The sequence below is a fragment of the Leptodactylus fuscus genome, chromosome 7, assembly GCF_031893055.1.
Source record: "Leptodactylus fuscus isolate aLepFus1 chromosome 7, aLepFus1.hap2, whole genome shotgun sequence".
Classification (NCBI taxonomy): Eukaryota; Metazoa; Chordata; class Amphibia; order Anura; family Leptodactylidae; genus Leptodactylus; species Leptodactylus fuscus.
This window is the reverse complement of record NC_134271.1, coordinates 78852283-78877688: the sequence shown is the minus strand read 5'-3', so window position 1 is coordinate 78877688 and position 25406 is coordinate 78852283. Positions and strand designations below refer to the sequence as shown.

The 25406-nt window shown below is 43.9% G+C and overlaps 2 protein-coding genes across 2 annotated transcripts; one reads left to right on the top strand and one right to left on the bottom strand.

The window, feature by feature from the left end:
* Positions 1-2605: 2605 nt before the first annotated feature.
* LIN52 (lin-52 DREAM MuvB core complex component) lies at positions 2606-12062 on the bottom strand. The gene is made up of 6 exons (XM_075282275.1): positions 11850-12062; positions 11355-11429; positions 11236-11273; positions 8882-8948; positions 8699-8782; positions 2606-2824 (listed from the first exon to the last, which is right to left on the bottom strand). The coding sequence occupies exons 1-6, from the start codon at positions 11869-11871 to the stop codon at positions 2769-2771; spliced, it is 342 nt and encodes a 113-aa protein (XP_075138376.1). The 5' UTR covers positions 11872-12062; the 3' UTR covers positions 2606-2768.
* Positions 12063-12224: 162 nt separating this feature from the next.
* Positions 12225-24501, top strand: ALDH6A1 (aldehyde dehydrogenase 6 family member A1). The gene is made up of 12 exons (XM_075282272.1): positions 12225-12300; positions 16176-16220; positions 16697-16771; positions 16844-17005; positions 17085-17163; positions 17258-17560; positions 20144-20265; positions 20345-20534; positions 22737-22918; positions 23034-23213; positions 23976-24074; positions 24192-24501. Exons 1-12 carry the CDS (start codon positions 12274-12276, stop codon positions 24294-24296), a joined length of 1569 nt encoding a protein of 522 aa, XP_075138373.1. The 5' UTR covers positions 12225-12273; the 3' UTR covers positions 24297-24501.
* Positions 24502-25406: the final 905 nt, after the last annotated feature.

Genomic DNA, 25406 nt, shown 5'->3' with positions numbered 1-25406 from the left:
CTGTGTCAAAACCCGCGCAGGCAGTTCACGTGTGAACTAGCCCTAAGGCCCCACGTTGCAGAAACACAGCGTTTTATGTGGCAGATTTTGCTGCGTTTATTTATTTATTTTTAGCCAAAGTCAGGAGTAGCTTGAAAAGTAATGGGAAATATGAAAGGAAGCTTTTAGACTTCTCCCTTCTATTAAATATATAACTGACTTTGGCTCACAAAAAAAAAAACACAGCAAAAACTGCAAAAAAAAAAAAAATCACTTTCCATGAGGTGGGTCCTTAGCCTTGAAAAAGATGTCACAGCCTAAAAGTGTGAAATACCACGTTATCTTTGCATCTGTAGTCACTTTTCCTCCATTCTCCTCCTATTGCTGCCACTATTATATGCACATGAGCCTTTGGTATAGGAATATAAGGTTCAGGTTGTGAATTTGTCAGCTCTAACACTATTCAATGTGAGGATCAGCCTGATACTCCTCTCTATTCATCAGCAGCGTTCATCTTTGCCGTGCATTATACGAAAACCCTTAGGCCTGAAGATCATTTGAAATGGCATAGTCCACCATTTTGTATTCTTTACTTTGTTTCTGTCAACAGGATAGGGAGATGTGTGGGCTCTAATAAAGCAGAGAAACTGTTGCTCAGCCATTATAAAATTGGGGGGGGGGGGGGGGAGGAAGGTTTGGTTGGCTTTCACGATCTGTTCCCCAGGTGAAGAGCTATCGGTTTCCCCATAGGTATAAGTGAAACAGAAAGTCCACAGAGGAAACCTCTGTGAACTTTCTGTCTAAAGCACTGGGGGAAGAACCGTGGTGCATTGTAGTCGTGGCTTTTCCCGGTGATTTTTTGTTGCAGGATGCCACGTGGCGCTTTAGCCTTAAGATGCAAGAATGTGCACCAAAATTGTACTAAATGTCTGGTGCAGAACTGTACCTGGAAATGTGGAAATCCATTCTCATTTATTACCAGTCAACTTCTCTTTGATCCTAAACCATCAAAATGCCATAATACACAAAGTGAAGTTTTTATTCATGCTCCAGTATACCAAATGCAATGAGATCCAATCTCAGAAATCACTTTGTAAAATGCTATACATTTCATGCAAATTACCCTTAAAGAGTCATCTGGGTGGTGTCTGCTGAGGAAGATTCCAACAGTCCTGGATCCAAATTTTGGAGTCATGGGCAAACCTATTAATGAACAATCTTAGCTTGCACAAGAGCTGCAGACACGTAGATCTTAATCATGTACAGTACAATGATGTGTGTGCCTGGCCTTTACTGCTGCACTACAATCTTTAGATGCTGTTGTAGCACCGTGGTGAAGCCAGGCACTGTGCACCTTCTGAATGTGTATGGAAAACTATGCTGGAAAGTCGCCCAAAAATCTCGATGGAACAGCCCAAGTTGCGTGTGACTGTCTACTACCTGCAAAAGAGCACCACTGGCCCATGAGGTAATCAGGGATAGCTCAGTGAATCAGCAAAATCACCAGTGTACACCAACCACAAGAACCTGCTTACTGAAAGACTGTATGACACAAAGCGAGAGTGCCCAGGATTAATGTGGACTGGCATTAAATGAGGGCAAATAGCTGCCGTGTGTTTATGTAACATAATTCCCTCTAATCAGCCATTATAAGAAATTATATTCATTTTTAATTCATTTTTAGACCACCAGTTGCAAATCTGGACATCTGGTCACTTAATTGAAGAGATCAAATTTATGTAAATGAGGAAGACAGGGAGGGGTTTGTGCCTTGAGATTATCAGTGAATTAGGTCACAGCAGTAAGTGAATTGTCACCATGCTGAAGAACACACACTCTCATTTATACTAGCAGACCATTGCACAGCACAGCACACAGCCAAAAACCTACAACGCAAGATAGACTTCTGTTTGCCCCCCCACCAAATGGGAGAAGCAAGTCTTCAAATCCTCCCATGGGGACATTCCATCCACTCTACGTGTATAATCTCTGATAATACAACATTTTTGTATTTCCTTCTGTGATGTGAAAGACTGCAGAACAGGAGACTCTTTGTTATGCTCAGATACCATAGTGTCCCAGATAAGAAAATAAAAGCTTCATGAACAGATCACAAAACTACTTTCAAGTAAAAACAAAGCTTGCCATGTGACATACAGTAGCTGCCATGTTCCAAGATAGTAAGGAGCAGAAAGTTGTGGGACTGCAGGATGAGCGCATGACCTGTGCAGGAGATTCCAGGCTATGATCTGTCATTATTAATACCATAATCTATATGCATATTAAAATGAGGTCTGGATGGAATGAGTGCAGATTAGAAGATTGATGGAGATTGTCCTCCATCACCGTGCAGATTAAAAGCAACAGATGCTGGTTAGAAAGCTCTGCTTGGGATGGGGGGGTTGTTTATAAGCCCCCAGTGTTTACAATGAACAGCTCACATCTGAGAGGTGATTAACTTGAGACTCCATCAGGAGGCAGAAACCTACACAACCGGGACCAGAGTTATTACATATTGTCCAGAACACGTATAGATCCCCCTCCCCCAACACATGCTAGGTTCCAGAAGAAAACGATACAGACGAAATAAAAAAAGGAATAAATAAAAACTCAAGTGACACCTAAGGATTAAAAAAAAGCCTTCACATTCAGTCTAAGAGCAGAGTAATAGAACAATATAGTTGTGACAGTGAATGTGAATCAGGAGAATGATGCATTAAGAACAGTCCACAACATCTGGGCCTCTAGTCAGGAGCATCATGGGTAATGAGGAGCAGCTTATATTCATCCTACTTCTTGGGTCTTTCAAGGATGTTAAGGAACTTTCCACGGGTCATTTCTCTGGCTGTAAGAGAAGAAAGAAGGCTAATAAGTAATGAAGCAGCTACAACTGGAGAAGAAATGTGCAGCTCTCAAGCATGAGGGGAAGACTCTCATACAACACTGGCAATACACTATTCTTTTCTGTCAATATCCCTACAGAAACAAGAAATGCCCACCAGGATGACAGGTCCGAGCAGGAGCCACTGCCCAGACGTTGTCCTTTCCCTCCCAACTGCAGCTCCTCCTCAGTCTCCTTCCCTCACTGCCTGGCAGGATGTTTAGTGATGCTGAGCGCGCTTTTAATTTGCAAGACGTCAAACACGAAGGTAATTTATACCAACATCTGTTCATTCACACAGGCTGCTCCCAAAATCCCATCAGACAGCGGAGGCCACAATGTGTATTCTGAATACTCCACTCACTGGCAGCAGGGTGACATCGGCCACCGGGAGAGACATCATCCTCAAACAACAGGATCAAAGAGGGTTGCACCAGCACCAGACAATATAAGTAATAGAAACGTACCAAGGAAACACCCAGATAAAACATTGTTACACAGGCGGGCAGAGATGGTACAGTCAGTACATGGGCAGAGTTAGATGTGTTGTGGAAGGTAAAGAGGGCGCTCGTGTATTCTTCACAAGTCCAGCACAGGGTTAAACACATGATGCTAATTGCATTTCGATAGAGGTGTCAATTCACATAGCACAGAAATAATCAGCCTAAAGAAGGGCCTGCAGTGACTACTCCACCGCAGGAGACACTACAATGTGTGACTTCAGCCAAAAACAGACAATTTCACCCAGATTTAAAACGAAATTAAAACAGAATTTTTAAAGTTTACTCTATAGTAAATTCTCCTCAAAATGTACATGTTCGATGCAGATATTTCAACCTTTTTTTTTTGAAATGGACAAAAGCTAATGTACTTCTAATGAATTCAGATTTTGTACTAGATTCACTGCAAACAAATTACACCTCTTGTGAATCCACCCTAAATGGTTAAATACAAGTGGAGACTCCAAGGAGGTTACAATCTAAAAATCTCTTGGAACCAGAATCCCAAAAGTACAAGTTCCCCAACAAATGGATATCTATGTATGGACAAACACCTCAGGAAACAACAGAAGAGCCAGAGCAGAGGGGCTTAACATTCACAGCAGTGCATTCTCCAGGTGACCGCTAGTGGTGGGGGAGCCGTGCTGGCCATGACCCCCAGTGAGGAGCTGATGAGTCCCATTAGCTGTTTAACTGCCTGTTCTATTGCCGCTCCCCTCCTAATCTTTACTGCATGGATTTAGCATCCATCTTCCATGAAGAGCAACCCCCTCCTCCTCGTCATCCATCGGGCATCATGTTTGTGCTCAAAATTCAATTACCTCCTTATTGATAGTTGAGCGAGATGTTAAAGCTGCAGACACGAGGATCTGATTTCCCAGGGGGGCGAGCCCCTCTCTATTTCACTGCTCTGCTTCCCCCCGGGTGAATTCCTGAGGCGTCCATATTAATAGGTAATCAGTCACAATTCATTTATTAAACAGCCGCCTATGATTAGCCACAAGCCGCCAATGAATACTTAATTTACTTATGGAAATGTTTGTGTTCAGGAGGCCGTGGCCCCAATAAAGTCCCAAGTAATGACAGGAGCCCCACCAGTAACAAGCTTCAAATACTCAGCAAATGCTGAACCCCAACATCTACACCATCAGCCCGCAGCTTCACCAAGTCTCATCTAGATGGCACCACTTGTTGTCTTTTCCATACAGGTCACTATACCATGGTCCTTATCACGGCAATCACAGCTGAAGAGCACATCACAAGTCATCTCAAGGGAACAGCACAGCTGAGGCTGCCACGTGCCAGAGACCTCCCCCCCCCCAGCTCAGACCCTTTGCCCTCATTTCCCATTCACCCTGCACATGACAGCTGGACAGCCCCCCAGAGACTCCGCATGTAATCACAACTTCCAGCACAGCAGGCAGCAGGTGAGGCCACAAGACCCCAAGCACTGGCAGTCAGCTCATCAGCATGTCAATGTTCCTGCAGTCACACACTGCTCCCTCCTCAGTCCTGCAGCCGCTCTATAATCCTTGCACCTAGCTTTTCTGCTGCCGCTCTGTAGTAATTATATATATATATATATATATATATATATTCTATACACACAGCTATTCCTGCAGCAGCTCTATAACTCCTGTTTCTATCGCAGCCATAACACACCTTTCCTGAAGCCTCTCCATAGTTACTTCTACAAAATCCAGACACTAAGCACCTCTATAACCACCATGTATACATCACAGCCCTTACAACCAGCTTTCATAGAACTACTCCATAAGGTCTGTGTATACAGAACAGTCCGAACACCCAACCACTCTCTAATCTGCTGTAAACACTGCAGGCCTAGCAACTGAGTTTTCCTGCTAGCACTCTATAGTCTGTGTATATAACAGTCCAGAAATCCAGCCACTCTATAACCCCCTATATATACTGTATCACAGTCCCTACGCCCAGCTCTCCTAAAGCAGCTCTATAATCCCTGCATATGCAACAGCTGGACATAACATATTTTCCTGCAGCTGTTCTATAATTCCTGTATGTATAACAGCAAGCAGCTTTCACTGTTAGACATCCAGCTATTTTTTTTTTTTTATAATTCCATGTATACATCACCAACTTGACACCCAACTTTCCTGCAGCTTTATAACTCCCTATATATCACAGTCCTGAACATCAGTTTTACAGTCTGCCTATGTATGTACCAGGCCACTAACTTCTGTACGTAATGACGATCCTTACACCCAGCTTTCCTGAAGCTGCCTTATAATCCACCTGTATATCAGACCTAACCCCAAGGTATTTCTGTAGGTGTTCTATACTCCCCTTGCAAACATCACAGCCCTGACACACAACTTTCCAGCAGTTGCTCTATAATCCCTGTATACATTACAGTCCCGACACCCAGCTTTCCTGTAGCCACTCTATAATCCCTGTGTATACTAGACAGAAGAGCTGACTGCTGTCATGATCACTTTTTTTTTTTTTTTTTGTGGTGGGGGAATCTGCATTGTCAGGAGGCCGCTGACAGTAACACAATTGCCTGCACACTCACACTTTATAGACGGCAGTTTAATCTCTGCTGTAAATCCAGGTTCTCTCTGCAATCCTCCGAAGCGCAGAGTGAAACGGCAGATGATGAAAAAGTTCAGGAAATTTACAACGTGTCAGAAACCTCAGAGAGCCAAGTAAAATTAAAGAAGTACTAGGCTGTAAATCACAGAGGATAATGAGATGTGCAGGGGATAGAGGAGATGCGGAGGTCAGTGTACCACATGGACAGTAAGATGGCCTCTGCCCTACTGGGTGTTAGTAGCCACATACTGAGAGTTGTAGTTCACATTTCCGTTACTAGCCACCTTCGCTTTAGACATCAAATTACTGACTGCAGAGATAAATCTGGGGTTCTCATAAAACCAGGATTTACTGAACTGCACTATAAAATGTTGTTGGCCCTTGCTCAGACTGAGAGCATCGTAAATACTGGTTACTGTGCTGGCCCTATATACTGGCACTTTGTAAAATGTGCAAAGCAGATTCACTACTACAGGATGACCATAGTGAGCAAGCAGTGAAATGACCTATATGTACTACAAGGAAGGGGCGAGTGATCCAGAATGATGAAGAGAAAAGCAGAGACTGGGGCAGTCTAGTAAATATATTTCCACCAATTGTTGTCAGTCTCACTCCACAATGCAGTCAGTTGTCAGTTCAACTCCACAATGCAGGGTGGCAAGTGTTATCAAATGGAACGGTCCACTGCAGAATGCGGGTGCTGTCAGACTTACACCCTCCAATGTTTAACCCTGTAAACACTTTAAAAATTGTGCTAGATTCTTTCATTCAGTGATTCTGTAGCTGTAGGAGTATCACATTACAGGCTGCCCTCAAGTGGCCACATCTAGTAAAACAGAAAAAGAGAACAAACAAAAACAAACAAACCCCAAAACATAAGAGACCTCAACAAAACAAAGTAGCTGTCTCTGAAAAGTCAAAACTAGTCAATTCTCTAATTTCTAGGGTTGCAGTGTTGAAGGGCTATACAGAAATCTTTGAATGTGAAAAGTAAGGCTTAGTTCACATGCGCACGGAATAGCGTATTTTGGTCTTAATTTTGATGCTTACCGCGACTGTCAGTCGTGGCTTCCCGCTCTGGAGTAGGCCCAAAATGAAGGAGCCTAGTTCAGAGAGTCCTGTCTCGAGACAGACGCCGAGACTCAATGAGCTGCGGAATCCGCCTGAAGAAAGGGCAGCTCAGTTCTTTTTTCCATGAGCGGCATTTTGCCACTCATGGAAAAAAAGATCATGAGCAGTCTCCATAGAGCACCATTGTGAGGGGGCAGATTATGACATGGACTCCACGCCATAATCCGCCCCCTCTGTGCCCGTGTGAACGAGCCCTAAATTTAACCTTAGTCTAAAATTTGTATGTATAGCATACCTGTGGATTGGTTTGACTTTTCAGCATAAGCGGTTATTTGCGTGTACATAAGTCAACCAATCAAATAAAATACCATTTCTGTAGTTAACCATTTCCCCCATTTTCCGTTTTCTGTGTGGAACCCATTTAAATGAATGGGAGGCTCCCCCCCCTATTATGCTGACGCAAATTCCGGATCAGAATCAGCGCCCGGAAATGCCATGTGAATGCCCCCTAAGGCTGGGGCCTACGTGGCTTACGTGCTATGGTAAACTGTGGCGTTCTACAGTCAAAGTGGATGGGATTCTAGTGAATCCTATCCCAACTTTGTATTAAAATGCACGTTGTGGAAACAGTGATTTCCAAAACTGTTGCAGTTTTAGAAATCACAGCATGTCAATTATACCATGGCAGTTTCCCTATAGGTATAATTGAAACAGAAAGTCAGCAGAGTAAAACTCTTTGCTGCAGTACGCCCCGTAGGGCCTTAACGTCTCCTTTTTAGAAACACGCCCAGGCACATGCAGAACATGTCTAGAGATGTATTAGAATACCATACACTGATGAGAGCAAAGTCATGATAAATTTTTTTTCCAGTGATCACTAGTATAAGCCTGGGTGTCTTCTGTTCTCTCCTTCATGCGTACTTCACATGCATCATGTGATCTGGAGTCCATCTTGAGATGGAATGAGAAGTGATTTCCACAATGAAAGCTGTTCTAGCATTGTCATATAAATTTGAGGAATTGAGAGCTTGGACAGGGAAATGCTAAATTTGGTGGGACAGGGAATAATAATACAAAAATGGTACAACACACAAGGTAAGTCATAGAAATGCAACAAATTAAATGAACTAATGATGGTGTCAGTCATGTGAAACCTGGTATTAAGCTCACTGTTCTGGTATGTCACAGGTGAATAGTAGTTTATTGAGGGGCAGAACACACAATGTATTCCTAAAGTATCTCATCAGGTCTGTTAATATCTATACAGAAGTCACTTCCAATTTTTTAACTCCACATTATTAACAAAATGACAGTCATCTGGCACAAACAACCTGTAAACCAAAGACCAAAGATGTCGCTGCTGGAAATGGAGACTTTGGAAGGATGAAAGGGTTTTTTGTTGTTGTTGTTTTTTTTTTTTAATATTTATGTACCCTCAACAGAACTATTAAATAAACAAAAAAGCCTTTAAATTGTCTTGTGTTACTACTAAGCACTGGTACCCATCTAAGGCCTGCCAACCACTGGCTTCTCATCACTTTGATATATCAAGAATGGGCAGCATTTGTTGGGAAAAATGGGATCAAATTCAGAGGCAATATTTCAATCACTCTCCAGATAATCTGCTGTTATAGTTCTCCAGTCACATACAGCTATTAAGCTGCATAGCAGAAGGCAGATTCATCAAGTAACTTACATTCCTCTAGTCCCAGCTGATAGGCAAGGTTCTGCAGCCCCCGCACTTTCTCCATTAGATTAGCAATTGTGAGACTCCCCAACTCTGCAGACAAAAAGTTGTGTTATTTAGCAGTGAATTACAGAGAGTTTGAGGAGGGCCTTCAAACAAGACTTTCCTTCTCCACCCACCAGGCCATATTACCTTTCAACATGTCCATGTCATCATGCTCAAGCTCGGCCATCCACTTAGGAGGGGAACTAGCAATTGGCTGTGAAGATAGAACAGGCAGGAAAATGATAGCTACATAGAGGAAATTGACACAGTGCATCAATGTCATTTTATGTAAAATATTCCTTAACCTCTTAAAGAGGACCTCTCACCACCTCCAGTTCTTAAGATCTGTTAATAGGCGCTGCTCCACTTATTCTAGTACAGTTGGAATTTCTCTAGCTCTCACAAAGTATTCCTAAGCAATCAGTGTGGCAAGGTTTGATGTCACTTACAAGTGCAATATATATATATATATATATATATATATATTTTAGTAATTCAATTGAAAAAAAAAAAAAATATATATATATATATATATATATATATATATATATATATATATATATATGTCAGTGAACTTTTTCAAGTGTTTACTTCTGTTAATTTTGAGGATTACAGCGCAGGAAAACCCAAAAGTCATCATCTCAAAAAATTTGAATATTATATAAGATCAGCTGTAAAAAAAAATTATATATAAATTATTTAACACAGAAATGTTGATCAAATGAAAAGTCTGTCCAGTAAATTCCCTCAATCATTGGTCAGGGCTCCTTTTGTATGAATGGTGGCATCAATGCGGCAATGTTGCATGGAGGGATCAGCCTGTGGCACTGCAGAGGTGTTATGGAAGCTTGTTTTATAATAGCAGCCTTCAGCTCGTCTGCATTATTGGATCTGGTGTCTTATCTTCCTTATGACAATACCGCATAGATTCTCTATGGTGGTAAGGTCAGGAGAGTTTACTGGCCAATCCAGTACAGTGATACTGGGGTTATTAAACCAGGCCTTGGTACTATTGGCAGTGTGGACAGGTGCCAAGTCCTGAAATGAACATTTCATCACTTAAAGCTTGTCGGCAGAGGGAAGCATGAAGTGCTCTAGAATTTCCTGGTAGACGACTGACTTTGGTCTTGATAAAACACAGTGGACCTACACCAGCAGATGACATGGATCCCCAAACCACACTGATAGTGGAAACTTCACACCAGACCTCAAGAGGCTTGGATTGTGTACAGCAGCCTCTCCACTCTTCGTTCAGACTCTGGGACCTTGATTTCCAAATAAAGTGCAAAGTTTACTTTAATCTGAAAACACCTTTAACCACTGAGCAACAGTTCTTTCTCTCCTTGGCCAGGGTAAGACACTTCTGGCATTGTCTATTGGTCATGAGTGGTTTCACATATGGAATGCGACACTTGTAGCCCATGTCCTGGATACGTTTGCGTGGTGGCGGCTCTTGAAGCACTAACTCCAGCAGTAGTCCACTCCTTGTGAATCTCCATCAAATTTTTGAATGACCTTTTAACAATCCTATCAAGGCTACGGATATCCCAGTTGCTTGTGCACCTTTTTCTACCACACTTTTTACCTCCACTGATTGTATACTGACAACTTTTTATGCTGATAGCAAACGCTCTCCATCCCCTAGAGGACAGATAAGGGGATTAAAAGTAGAAAATTGTAAACAGAGTAGAGATAAGGACATTTATTTTTTATATATATATATTTTATATATATTATATAACATTTGTGTCAGTATACAATCAGTATGTGCATCAGTCAGTTTTTAGTTTCAAACTGAATTCCAACGGACGGATGGCATACTGATGTGTGAACCAAGCCTTAGGGACCTTTTTAAAAAGCTTAGTAAGCCTTTGCAGATGTTTTGGATTAATTCTAATTTTCTGAACTAATGACTTTTGGTAGGTAGGAGTAGGAAAAGCTCAGAATCACACTCCTTGTCTGCTCCTGCCCGAAACGACAGTACAGTACAGAGCCTACATAGCATATCAGGCACCAGGACTAACAGCACTTACTGCTTAGGAATCATTGGGGCTACATAAAAAAAAAAAAATCCAGAATCAAAATGAACAAATTTTGTCTGTTTTCTGTTACGTCTTGCATGTTTTTTCACAGTTTTCCTTGCTTTTCTATTGAGCACTGTCCCTGCTTCTCATTGTGCATCGAATAGGAGCTTATGTGAAGTGAACAGAAAATGAGGGTGGGGGAGGGTCACTTCAAACTGCTATACTTCAGGCAATATAAATTGTAGAACTTCATTTTGTTTTTCATACAAATTAGGAGAATTAATAAGTGTAATGCTACTGCATTAGACACAGCAATGTGGATTGGTGCGGACTTACACCGAGTAAGAAGGATACAGGATAGACACTTGACATTTTACACATTTTCTTTTTGGGAATTTAGTTTTGTTTTAATAAAAGGATTCTATTATCAAATACAGATCAGCATCCAGGATACACTGCTGGCAAATAAATACTTACGCTCTTAAAGGAGGCTGCAAATTCTGCAACGCCTGGAACTGCAGGAGACAGAAATCAACAATGAGACAGAGCAGAGGCTACCCACTGAGAACATACACTTTCCCACCAGGTACACTCACGTTGCTCAGGCCACAGGTCAGGCGACGCTCGATCCAGCTTCTCAAAACTCAATAGTGACGTTTCCAGATCTACACCTAAAAAAATAATGGCCAAGATGTAACTACAACAATAATGGCTGCAGCAGCATCACCCACAGGGGAGGATAGTGGTAAAAAGCAACTGCTGACCCCCAGTACAGGTGCACAGAGCCTGAAGGGGGCAGCACTCTGCAGACAGGGTTCTGGATATGGGGGACGGCACCAAGAATCGTGGTCAATTGTTCTGTCCATGGCCAGAGCCAATAACATTGATGGAAGCCATTCTACTTCTAATCTCCAATCTTTACGGTGTCCCCAATAAAGGCAGGCCGCAGATAGTACCCGGCCAAACGGTGACCCGTCATCCCAAAATGCGCTAGAAAGAAGCCTCAGTCAGCAGACCTAGGCCAGCCTGTGCTCCAGCCCGCGGCCCGGTCTCTCAGCTCCTTCCTCTCCGTCACAGCTGACCAGACTCACCCTCAGCGGCAGCCGCCATCATTTGAAGCAGCGTGCATCACGTGACACATCCGCGCTTAACGGTTTTTGGGGAGGGGGGAACTTTGTTAGTCAGATCACGGCCATATTACTACACCCTGCAGAATTACCGAAGTAGCTAAGGCATGAGGCAGTCACTTCCCTCCTCTGTCGCTATAGCAACTCACTGATTCTACAATCTCCGCCAGAAGTCATCATGGCTGCCCGTGAGGTGGAAGTAACCACATAACCCGGAAGAAACCCCTCATGTCTCGCCATGTAGAGCTTATAGGGTCGGGTCAGGAGCTCTGCACATAGCCAATGGGAGAAGCAATAGAGGGGGCCGTGCCACAGCAGCCAATATGAGGCCAGGGGCGGGGCTGTGTGTCTTTCTAAGGTTGTCAGGCTGCGCGGAGACAAGAGCAAAATGCTGCAGCTCGGGAGAATCCTGAGGGTGAATAATCTGATTGCATGGGGGGCATCATCTGGATTAGGGAGTAGTTATAGGGGGGCCTGGGCGTGGCCGTTATTAGGGAAAGTTCTATGGAGGGCTAGGATGGGGATCAGAAATAGGGGACAGATCTAGTGGGGAAGAGAAGCAGCAATGCAGGAGACTAAGAGGGGATTATCATGGGGGCAGTTATACAGGGGGCAGGGAATGATCATTACTAGGGGCAGTTATATAGGTATCGCAGTGATCATTACTGGGGCAGTTATACAGGTGTCAGGGAATGATCATTACTGGGGGCAGTTATATAGGTATCGGAGTGATCATTACTGGGGCAGTTATACAGGGGTCAGGGAATGATCATTACTGGGGGCAGTTATACAGGGGTCAGGGAATGATCATTACTGGGGGCAGTTATACAGGTATCAGGGAATGATCATTACTAGGGGCAGTTATACAGGGGTCAGGGAATGATCATTACTGGGGCAGTTATACAGGTATCAGGGAGTGATCATTACTGGTGGCAGTTATACAGGGGTGAGGGAATGATCATTACTGGGGCAGTTATACAGGGGTCAGGGAATGATCATTACTGGGGGCAGTTATACAGGTATCAGGGAATGATCATTACTAGGGGCAGTTATACAAGGGTCAGGGAATGATCATTACTGGGGGCAGTTATACAGGTGTCAGGGAATGATCATTACTAGGGGCAGTTATACAAGGGTCAGGGAATGATCATTACTGGGGCAGTTATACAGGGGTCAGGGAATGATCATTACTGGGGGCAGTTATACAGGTGTCAGGGAATGATCATTACTGGGGGCAGTTATACAGGGGTCAGGGAATGATCATTACTAGGGGCAGTTATACAGGTGTCAGGGAATGATCATTACTGGGGGCAGTTATACAGGTGTCAGGGAGTGATCATTACAGGGGGCAGGGAATGATCATTACTGGGGGCAGTTATACAGGGATCAGGGAATGATTATTACTGGTGGCAGTTATACAGGGGGCAGGGAATGATCATTACTGGGGGCAGTTATACAAGGGTCAGGAATTGATCATTACTGGGGGCAGTTATACAGGGGTCAGGGAATGATCATTACTGGTGGCAGTTATACAGGTGTCAGGGAATGATCATTACTGGGGGCAGTTATACAGGTGTCAGGGAATGATCATTACTGGTGGCAGTTATAGAGGGGTCAGGGAGTGATCATTACTGGTGGCAGTTATAGAGGGGTGAGGGAATGATCATTACTGGGGGCAGTTATACAGGTGTCAGGGAATGATCATTACTGGTGGCAGTTATAGAGGGGTCAGGGAGTGATCATTACTGGTGGCAGTTATAGAGGGGTCAGGGAGTGATCATTACTGGTGGCAGTTATACAGGGGTCAGGGAGTGATCATTACTGGTGGCAGTTATACAGGGGTGAGGGAATGATCATTACTGAGGGCAGTTATACAGGTGTCAGGGAATGATCATTACTGGGGGCAGTTATACAGGGGTCAGGGAATGATCATTACTGAGGGCAGTTATACAGGGGTCAGGGAGTGATCATTACTGGGGGCAGTTATACAGGGGTCAGGGAATGATCATTACTGGGGGCAGTTATACAGGGGTCAGGGAATGATCATTACAGAGGGCAGTTATACAGGGGTCAGGGAGTGATCATTACTGAGGGCAGTTATACAGGGGTCAGGGAGTGATCATTACTGGGGGCAATTATACAGGGGTCAGGGAGTGATCATTACTGAGGGCAGTTATACAGGGGTCAGGGAGTGATCATTACTGGGGGCAGTTATACAGGGGTCAGGGAATGATCATTACTGGGGGCAGTTATACAGGGGTCAGGGAATGATCATTACAGAGGGCAGTTATACAGGGGTCAGGGAGTGATCATTACTGAGGGCAGTTATACAGGGGTCAGGGACTGATCATTACTGGTGGCAGTTATACAGGGGTCAGGGAATGATCATTACTGGTGGCAGTTATACAGGGGTCAGGGAATGATCATTACTGGAGCAGTCACAATGGGCTGGGGTGATCATGAATGAGGAGAGTTATAGATATGCTGGAAGTGATTATTATGGGGGGCAATTGCAGAATAGCCAACACTGGAAGTCAGTCCAATTAATTGTGAACTTCGATAATTTTACATCGATGCCATTCTGTCTCACACTGCCATGAGCTAAAGGATGTTTTATTAACTAGATGCTATCCAATTAGGATTGCAGATATGTGAATAACCAAAATTCATTGGTATGACATGGCTTAGCTTAGACATGGAGGTCGTGGTATGTAAAAGTGGGAGTGCCTTAAAATAATCTTTCATTAACCATAATCGAGGTAAAATGTTCACTTAATCCTGATTTTGATTTGGGTCATAATCACCCAGTCCTACTGTTTTTTTTTTTTTTATTTTTTTATTAAAGAATGTCACTTTATCCACACCGCAAATCTACATTCTCAATGTCAGATATTACAGTAATTACTACTTAGGGGACTTATAGAAGGGGCTGAGGATGATCATTATGGAAGGGCAATTTCAGAGGGGGGTTGATGGATGGGTTAATTGATACTAGGGGCCAGTTATAGAGCTGAAGTGACATCCTCTAGGGGTTAGATTTAGAAATAAGGATTTTATCCTAAAACTAAGTTCACATCTGTGTGGAAATTTTTGTTGGTTACTCCTTTGAAGTGTCAACTTGAAAGTGAGACACTGAAACCAAAACTATTTCCAAGACTATTTCCTCCGCTGTTCTTAGTTTTCAACTATGGACCCAGTTAGTCAAGGGGGTCCATCGGACTCCGTGTGCTACCGCTATTTTAGCGGTACACACACACACACATATATATTTATTTATTATTTTTTTACTTTTTGGTTTACAGTTTTACCTTGCAATTTATTTTTTATGGGACAAATTGTATGTCATAATGGTGAGGCAACACAGTGGCTCAGTGGTTAGCACTGCAGCCTTGCAGCGCTGGAGTCCTGGGCTTAAATCCTGCCAGGAACAACATTTGCAAGGAGCTTGTATGTTCTCCCTGTGTTTGCAGGGATTTCTTCCCGTTCTAAAAAGACATACTGATGGGGGAAAAAAATGTACATTGTGACAATTTTTTGATCACCTTATTCTAACACCACTAACCTTTTCAAATTTACATATATGGAGAGAAGACATGTTGATAAAACATAGTAACTTTGGCTACTTTGATTTGTTTTTCTCCTGCTATGGTGTTAACCATATGGGATAAATATTTTTATACTTTATTAGTTCGGGCATTTTTGGACATGGGGATACCTAAAGTGTTTTATATGTGAGCTATGGAAGGAGGAGTGACTTGAATTTATAGAATACTTTTTTTTTTTTTTTTTTTAAAGCCCTCCTAGGGAACTTGAGCTGATACTTATAAATTGCAATATATTGTAAAAGCCATTGACTTAGGCAGCATGTAATAGAACAATTGTAATGACCTGGCTGTCATGGCAACTGATTATCGCTATCTGATGATTTTCTGGGGGGCAGCGATCGTTCCAATATGACATCAGCCCTGTTTTGATCACAATTTTCCATGACCTCTAAACTGGCCGCAATTGGTGCTGGCATTGTTTGCGAATGTAAGTGCCAGGTGCTGGCGGTATTATATATGTATTATATATAAGGTTCATCTCTCTACATACAAGCCCTTGCAACCGATGACTTACAGGTCCATCATTGCTCATTAAGGGGTTAATTGAGCTGGGTTTCAGTTTTGGTTATTTTGCAATTAATTGCCCAGGCTAGCGGGTAGTGGTGACTGGATAGGAGTGGGGGCTCCCTGTAATCTTTGTATGTTTTCAAGTATGGCTGACGTCTGACCTTTGTTTGTTCCCCAGGTTTCCTCCAGGTTTGGACATGTGAATTATTCTTCTGCTGCTGTGGTGAGTTCTGTGCAGTCAGTTCTTGGGTAATGTCTGGGTACAAGACAAGTTGATGTTGTAGTCAGTCTGCGGTTGAGGCCATTGCTCTGAAGCCAGGCCAGTGGTTAGCTGATCTGTGTCCAGCTTCACAAGCCCTCATAAACCACAGATAGAAGTTGTAGCGGGTCATATATCCCGGATGTATCGCTTTGAAGGGATGGATCCAACTACACTTTGTTGTGGCAATGCAGAACTCTTCACCCCCTTCTGGTTGAGGCCTCAATCTTAGTGGCTTTCTCTCTTGCTTTAGCGCACATGAATATTGCAGGCTTTTCCCATTCTAATTCCCAATAATTTAAAGATGTCACATTGTCCCACAGACTGAACAAGTTATTGTTCTGCGCCCAGCTAGCATCCTTGTGTGGGCGCTGAACCACTGGTCAATGCTTCTTCTTCATCCAACTGTATTTGTTGCCTTTTTTTTTTTTCCATTTCAGCCTCGGACTAAGCTCTTAATAAATGGACAGTTTGTGGACTCAGAAACTTCAGACTGGATCGATGTTCACAACCCGGTAAGAAATGTTGCAATTTCTGTATTGGTCACTGAAGTGCTGCTATTGAAACCTTTATTTATTCTGTCCTAGGCCACAAATGAGGTGATTGGACGGGTACCTCAAGCCACACAGACTGAAATGGAGGCAGCAGTGAAGGCTTGTCAACAGGCCTTCCCCGCCTGGTCAGAGACCTCCATACTGAACCGACAGCAGATCTTCCTCCGTTACCAGCAGCTCATTAAAGATAATCTGGTAATAAAGATGGTGGCTGAGGGTATTTGGGGGCTCTGGCTGAATGTGAGAAGTGTTTCACAATCTCAATCTTCTACAGAAAGAGGTGGCCCGGTTGATCACGTTGGAGCAGGGGAAGACTTTGGCCGATGCAGAAGGAGATGTCTTTCGTGGACTGCGTAAGACTCTGTACCTGGTGTAGATAACCCATTTGTTTGTGTAGGTCACAATGCTGTTGGTTTTAGGTAAATTCTGATCTTTGCTTTTTTACAGAGGTGGTGGAGCATGCATGCAGTGTGACCTCACTCATGCTGGGTGAAACACTGCCCTCTCTGACCAAGGACATGGACACTTACACCTACCGTCTCCCCTTGGGGGTCTGTGCTGGCATTGCTCCATTTAACTTCCCTGCAATGATCCCTCTTTGGATGTTTCCAATGGCCATGGTCTGTGGAAACACTTACCTCATGAAGCCTTCAGAGAGAGTTCCTGGAGCCACTATGTTTCTTGCCCGTTTGTTGCAGGATGCTGGTGCCCCAGATGGCACCTTGAATATTATACATGGCCAGCACGCAGGTGAGAACACACTCAGATCTACACATTCACATGGAAGTATGGATCTTTTATAATGTAACATTAAAATTGTGCCTCAAAAAATGACTATAGTGCAGGAGTGTGCACAATGATAGATTTCTAAGTAACTTGTGAAGCCGATTATTCTCTTAAATAGCAACATGCACTGTCCATGTCACAGTTTCCTCTGGGAGTTCCAAGTCATTGGTGAAGTTTGCATTATTACAGTGGGGTGCTGTGGTCCCAACATGGCTGCTGATAGATGGATTGAATCATATTACCTTCCATCAGCAGCCATATCTTGAGTGTCAGTATCTGGCAGGGGAGACAGTGAGTGGGGCAATTGGCTGGAGCAGAATGGGAGGGGGACTTATGGGTGGGGTAAATGGGTAGACTTAAACGGTTAGTCATCTGGAGGCAAGTAATGAAAGGATGTGGGCAGACAGGTACACATAACCTCAACAGCCAATGAACACTCAAGACAATGGCTCTTATTAGTCCTCTCACGTACTCCAGCAGCATTGAGCCCTCTGGGAAATGTAGTCCAGGAGTCCTGAACTGTTTCCCTGAAAGGCCAATGGGATACCGTATAAGCCGACCCGAATATAAGCCGACCCCCCCTAATTTTACCACAAAAAACTGGGAAAACTTATTGACTCGAGTATAAGCCTAGGGGGGAAATGCAGCAGCTACTGGAAAATTTCAAAAATTAAAATGGCCAAGTTCTTGGGTGCAGTAGATGCTGGGGAAGGGGAGGGGGTGTTTTGGTTGTCTGTCTGCCCCTTCCCTGAGCTTGAGGACTTGGTTTTTTACCCCCACTTGGAATTCAGCCTAGCTGAATATAGGGTATCTGCAGTGCTCCTATTAACCCCTTCCCGATGGAATAGAAGCACTGCAGGTACCCTATATTCAGTAGACCGGGCACTTTCAGACACATGGATAGTTAATGTGTATGTGTTTCACAGTCATTTTCTACTTTGAGGGCAGGTTCACACCAGCGCCCAATCTCCATTATGCAGGTTTCCGTTTCCTGCCCGAGAAACATTTATGGGTTTGAAAAGTGTCCGCCGGTGAGTGTCTTCTGCTCTCCGCAGCGAAACCGTTTTTTTTTTTTTTTTTTATAAAGTCGGACATGCAGGACTTTGTGTCCAGTAAAAAAAAAAAACCAGTTTCGCCATGGGCAGCAGAAGACGCTCACTGACAGACACTGAATGTCGGTTTCTGTCTTCTGCCAACAGAAAACGGAAACCTGCATAACTGAGATCAGGTGCTGTGAACCCGCCTTTATATGTATTCCAGGGAAAGGAGTGATTTAGAACTTTGTATTTTTTTTAAAAAAACTTTTTATTTTTTTTTTACTATTTTTTTTAGCCCCCCCCCCCGGGGGCCTTGAAACTGCAGTCATTTGATTGCAAATCCCATAGACAGCAATACAAGTGTATTGCCGTCTATGAGAGATTCTCTACATTACTATTACGGCTGGTCATAGACCAGCCGTAATAGTAATATAGCGATGACAGGCCTTGGAGCCTTCATTAGGCTCCCGGCTGTTGTCGGAACAGGTCGGCTCCTGCGAGCTCGCTGCGCAGGAGCCGGCCTGCAACTTTAAAGGTATGGGGCAGGCCGAAGGTGGGAAGACCTCTCCGGAGAGGGGAGGACATTTCCGACAGGGCACCTCCGCTGTAACGCTTACAGCGGAGATGCCGAAGCTTATGCCTACAATCAGAGATCGCAGGCATAAGGTTCAGCATCTCTGCTGTAAGCATTACAGCGGAGGTGCTGGTTTCTATGGCGACCGCTTTGCAGAGTGGCGCCATTACATTTACAGACCCGGCATCCAGACACCGGGGCGGGTGCCAGGGCTCACAGCATTGCCACGCTCCTGCCATTAAAAGCCAGGAAGCAGACACACGCCGGGTACGGGCCTGAGCTTACGTGGCCACGTCACCCGGCGTGTGATGGAGTGGTGGGGAGGTCGGGGTCTGCTATCCTGGCCTGCTACCATAATGACCCGAATATAAGCCGAGGAGCACTTTTTCAGCACAAAAACTGTGCTGAAAAACTCTGCTTATACTCTAGTATATACAGTATATTTGCAGGGTACCTGGTCTTGCATGCATGACAGCAGTCATTATGGCTTGTCTGTACATGCAGCAGGAGTGTTCCCCCTATTGTTCTTACAGTTGTAGGTTTAGTGGGGTTTACGTGTGTGTAGAGGGAGGGTGTTTAGGGTTAGTGTGGGCTGCCTGCATACAGGTGGAGGATTCTATATCTTTTACTAGTTAAAGGTTATTGGTTATAACAGTAAGAAAAAAAAAAGTTGCAGGACTGCCAAAAAAACCCCAGTAAAAATCAGTGATGTATTAGCTCATATTCAGCAATGTATAGGAGTTAATAAATCACTGACTTTCTTTTTTTTACTGGAGTTTTTACTAGAGCGCTTCAATCTTATTGGTTTTTCGTAACCTTGGATCAAGGTTCAGCTTCTGGCAGCCATGGCCAATACATGCTCGTGTGTGTGATTTCTGATTTTATTTATTTTTTTGTTTAAAATATATACTTTTTATTTTTTTGTTTTCCTTTTAGCTGTGAATTTCATATGTGATCATCCAGCTATTCGGGCAATCAGCTTTGTGGGTTCTAATCAGGCTGGAGAATACATCTATGAGAGGGGATCTCGAAATGGCAAGCGAGTCCAGTCCAACATGGTACATTCTTGTTCAAGGATTGATTCAACTTGCAGCTTTTACTCTAAAATACTCCTCTAACTGCTAATTTCTCTTGCAGGGAGCCAAAAACCATGGTGTTGTGATGCCAGATGCCAGTAAGGAGAACACCCTGAACCAGCTTGTTGGAGCAGCATTTGGTGCTGCAGGACAGCGGTGTATGGCTTTGTCAACTGCTGTTCTAGTTGGGGAGGCAAAAAAATGGCTTCCTGAGTTAGTTGAAAAAGCAAAGAAGTTGCGAGTTAATGCTGGTAAGAGAATATTGCATAACCTTGGGAGTAGAGATGAGCAAACACTATTCGAAACAGCCGTTTCAAATAGCTCGCTCCCATAGAAATGAATGGACATGGCCGGCACGTGGTGGGTTAAGCGACCGGCCGCCGGCAAAGTCTGCGTGCCGGCTGCTTCCATTCATTTCTATGGGAGCGTGCTGTTCGCTCATCTCTACTTGGGAGTTATTCTCATCTATTGTCTATAGCAGCCAATACTAACCAGGGTGACGCTCCACTGATATTTAAAAACAAAAAACAAACATTGGATTTATTACAGTTTGTAGCAGACATGGTATGATAAACACTATGCCTGCATGTCTGCTACAAGTTCCACCCCTGACGCCTACCACTAAACACAAGGTTGGAGTACTTAAGAATAATGCTGACATGGTGCACTAAGCTGCCAACAGGAATCTTGAGCCCCCCCCCCCCCCCCCCAGTATAATGCTCCACAGTATATATTGCTCCCTTAAGCAGCTCCACTTGGTCTACAATGCTCCACAATGGACCCACACAGTATACAATTCTCTACAGTGGCCCTACACAGTATATGCTCCCCAGAGCCCCCACACACTTGAATATCCCTTTGAGGCTGAGGTCCCACGTTGCGGAAACGCAGCTTTTTTTTTTTTTTATCCAGATTTTGGTGTGTGTGGTTTTTTGCTGCCAAAGCATTGAGCAGAAGGGGGATGTATATGAAATTCCTATATATTTCCCATTCCTTTTGTAGCCATTCTTGGGTTTGGCTGAAAACAAAAAACTGCAACAAAAAAGCTGTTTCTGCAACTTGGGGCTGCAGACTGATGTAGATTTTTTTTTTTTTCTGCCTGCAAATTAACTCTGTGTGGACATACCCTAAGCAGTTTTAACTGTTCTCACATGGCATTTTATTTACGATTTATAAAAATCTTAAAATGCATTTTTTTTGCAAAACATTTTTTTTTCTCCACACAAAGGAAGATCTAAAATGCTATATTTACATTGTATGCAGCTGCCCTTTTATGTATGCGCACAAGCCCCATAGCAGTTGTTAAGGCGGTAGTTACTCCACTGAATTTGGAGGTAAGGCCCTGCATAGCGAATGCACAGAGTTTTTCTCTGACTTTCTACCACTATTATAGGAAAATTCCAGCGTTTATGCAGGTACTAGCAGTTACCCGCGACTTCGTCTGCGGGTTGGCGGTGGGGCTGAACCGCTTATATTTCTTGTCCCCCCTATCTGTGCCCCCAGTCTAGTTCATCTGCCCCCAGTTTCTTGTCCCCCCATCTCTGCCCCCGGTTTCTCTCCCCCCCCATCTGTGCCCCCAGCTTCATAGCCTCCCCCACCTACATTGGCCCCCGTATAGTAGCACTCACCTTGGCCTATGTCCTCCACTGCTCTTGCTGCTGGCTGAGTGCAGTCAGTTCTGTGTTGTTTATGTAGCAGAGCAAGCCTGGTGTCATAGCAACCAGACGCCGGAGCTTGCTGTACTGCATATAGGACACAGGCAGCCGGCCGAGAAGTGTATGCAGCGAAGAAGACACAGGAGAGGAGGAGATAAGCCGAGGTGAGTGCTACTACACGGGGGCCGATGTAGGGGGGGGGGGGGACTGAAGCTGGGGACACCCCCTCCCCCCGCTGCACTCACCTGTATGTGTGGAGCGTCAGGTGCAGCAGCCTCCTCCGCGTTGTGTGTAGGCAGCCTGGCATAGCTGCAGCTCCGGGACCCTGTGGGCGGCCGCCATCTTCCTCACTGTGTCCCTGGTGAATCGGCACACCCACATGCAGCCCTCAACCTATGGTGCCGCAGCCCTGGCTCTATAGCCCGCCCACAGCCTGCCATGCACCAATAGGAGGAGCGTGGACAGAGCAGTGCTGGCAGAATGCCAGTTTCTATAGCCGAGGCGGAGGGGTGTTTGGAGGGTGACGGTGGCGATTAGGGGTGAGTGACCCACATTTAAAGTAGCCTATTCACCTTTCGTGGGAAGTGTGTGTGTGTGTGTGTGTGTGTGTGTGTGTGTGTGTGTGTGTGTGTGTGAGTGAAATTTCACCCAAATCCATTCAGACGTTTGGCTGTGATTGAGGAACAAACATCCGAACACACAAACCCACAAATATTCACCTTTATATTAATAGGATAATGATACTACAATTTTCGGCTGCAGATTTTTTTTTATATCCAAAGATATATTGTGTTTCAGGTGACCAGCCTGGGGCAGATTTGGGTCCGCTAATCAGCAAGGAGGCAAAACAGAGAGTATGCAGCCTTATTGAGACTGGGGTAAAAGAGGGTGCAACACTGCTGCTTGATGGCCGCAACGTTAATGTGAAGGGTTATGAGAGTGGTAACTTTGTGGGACCTACAATATTGTCAAATGTCACGGTAAGTGCCCAGGAAGTTATGTAGACAGGTGGAATCTCTGCCTACAGTGGTCTGGATGAAGGTGATGCAAAATTTGGTGTGATTACTGACCTTTAATATATGATGATACTTGCAGCCAAACATGACCTGCTATAAGGAAGAGATCTTTGGACCAGTATTGGTGGTTCTAGAAGCTGACAATCTCGATGAAGCTATTAACATTGTAAATAACAACCCATATGGAAATGGAACTGCGATCTTTACCACAAATGGAGCCACAGCCCGGAAGTACACACACTTAGCAGATGTGGGCCAGGTGGGTACATGGTAATGAGGAATAGAAGGGCATCAATCCTTCCAAGAGATGATGGGAGTCTTGGCCCAATCTGTATAGTAATTATTATATTTTTATGGAAACTTTTTAATTTTTTTTTTCTTGATGAATGATTCTATTATCTGATGATTAAGGCACCCCCACAAGGCTGTGTAACTGGGGAGCGCTGCTTCTACAGATACTGGTAGGAGAATAATAGAATATTCAAAATGGTGCCACCCATTTCATATATGCAATAGACAATGAGATTGAAAACTAACGCTGTATTCACCCTGCTTTATTTGTAAAAATCTGCATTACCCATTATAGTACATGGAGCCATTCAAACCATTTTCTTTTCTCTCAGTAGCCTACAAACTGAATCATTTGTTTGAAAGCAGACTTACCCACACTCTCTCAACCATGAAATTCAGTCCATGTGTTGGCTGGATTTACTGGCCTGATCAGTATACCAGGAGAGGAACCCCAAGCAATATAGTTCTCTATATTGCTAGGAGTCCCTGCCCCCCAGCGACATACTGTAGTGATTATAGTATGGAACAGTATGTCACTGGGAGGCAGGGACTCCTATAGTAGCAGAGATAACTGCTAGGAGTCACTCTCCTGGCATTATGATCACATGGACAGAGTTTCACATGTGCAACTCTGTTGTGTGAATTCAGGCCTTAGCTTCAAGCTCCTTTTAGACTATATGTACTAAAGCTGCCCTAGTAGTTGCTAATGACCCTTTGTTTGGCCTTCTAGGTTGGTGTGAATGTGCCCATTCCAGTGCCACTGCCAATGTTCTCTTTTACTGGATCTCGTGCCTCCTTCAGGGGAGACACCAACTTCTATGGCAAACAGGTAAGGGATTACTGTATTTTCCTGTGGCTGTGCAAGGTGAACTAACAGGCCTGGGCATCTATCATAACCTCAGCATATAAACCTTGTGCCTCATTTGTCACTTTTTCTTTTCTTTAGGGCGTTTATTTCTACACCCAGTTAAAGACAGTAACTTCCCAGTGGAAGGAGGAAGATGCCACATTAACTAGCCCAGCTGTGGTCATGCCAACCATGGGCCGGTGAGCTGTCCCTGGAGCGGAATAGTCTACGTCCTTGGCATCTGTGATTCTACACTGATGGATGTGTCTGCTAATAGGAGCCTTCTACAAAAATGATTTTATGAACTCTGAATGTATTAGACTTCTCCTCCCTATAACGAAAAAAAAAAAAAAAAATCTTTAACATTTGCTGGTCTTTCACAAGGGGAATAAAACTCAATTTGCTAACAGTTGGATTCTTAATATTGGGGTGGAGTAGAAGTAATGTTACTGTAAACCATTCTCTGACCATTTTCTAAAAATATTAATTTATAGGGAAACTTTCATGAAATATTTCTTGTTATACTAAACCATTCTCTGACCATTAGATAATCTGCCATATTCTTAACAACACTGGGTGTTCTCTTAAAACCTCTAAAACAGCAAGAAGAATGTGAGACTTTCCTGAAAGTCCGTTATAGTCCAAGACAGATTGGGAACTTGGGACCTGTAGTAGCCTTTAGCAACCATTCATGTTTCCAGAAAGTGGAGGCTATGGAGCAGGTGCCATCCCATTATTGAGTTTTAGGTGATTTTTCTCCAATTTGCATCAAAATTGAGGAACAGGCTTTAGACTACACCTTTGTGCACATCACTGGATGAGGCGGCACAGCTTATTGCAGAAGGATGTGGTGTAATGTGAACTTGATCTGGCTCTAGATACAACCATAGGGCCGATTTATTAAACTTTGTTGTCCATAGCAACCAACCAAGGGACAGTTTATTTCGGAAGCTGCTCTGTGATTGTTTGCCAAGGGCAAGCATTTACTTTTGTATTGTTTAATAAACTCTGCCGCACTGTGTGTCATAACAGGAGCAAATGCAACCAACTGCTGATGTAAAGGTGTGCTAAACTTATCCAGCATCAGCCACTGGGATATTGCAGGATCTTTAGGGTAAGTTCACACAGAGGAACGTGCCGTGCAGTTGGGGATGGATTCAGTCCAGATTCTGACTCCTATTGGTTATTGGTTCAGGACTCTGGTGTTTGGGCACATTCATCTGGGCCTATTCAGCAGTAGCAAGCCACAATAGAATGCTGATATCCTGCAGTCATTGCATCACTGGTAGACCATGATGGAAAATGAGTAAATTT

Coding starts and splice junctions, on each gene's coding strand:
- ALDH6A1 (XM_075282272.1), top strand. CDS start 12,274: ATGCTGCAGCTCGGGAGAATCCTGAGG. Junction 17,561..20,143: donor TATACATGGCCAGCACGCAG/GTGAGAACACAC, acceptor TTTTCCTTTTAG/CTGTGAATTTCATATGTGAT. Junction 22,919..23,033: donor CAATATTGTCAAATGTCACG/GTAAGTGCCCAG, acceptor TGATACTTGCAG/CCAAACATGACCTGCTATAA.
- LIN52 (XM_075282275.1), bottom strand. CDS start 11,871: ATGATGGCGGCTGCCGCTGAGG. Junction 11,274..11,354: donor TGACCTGTGGCCTGAGCAAC/GTGAGTGTACCT, acceptor TGTCTCCTGCAG/TTCCAGGCGTTGCAGAATTT. Junction 8,949..11,235: donor TTGCAGCCTCCTTTAAGAGC/GTAAGTATTTAT, acceptor CTATCTTCACAG/CCAATTGCTAGTTCCCCTCC.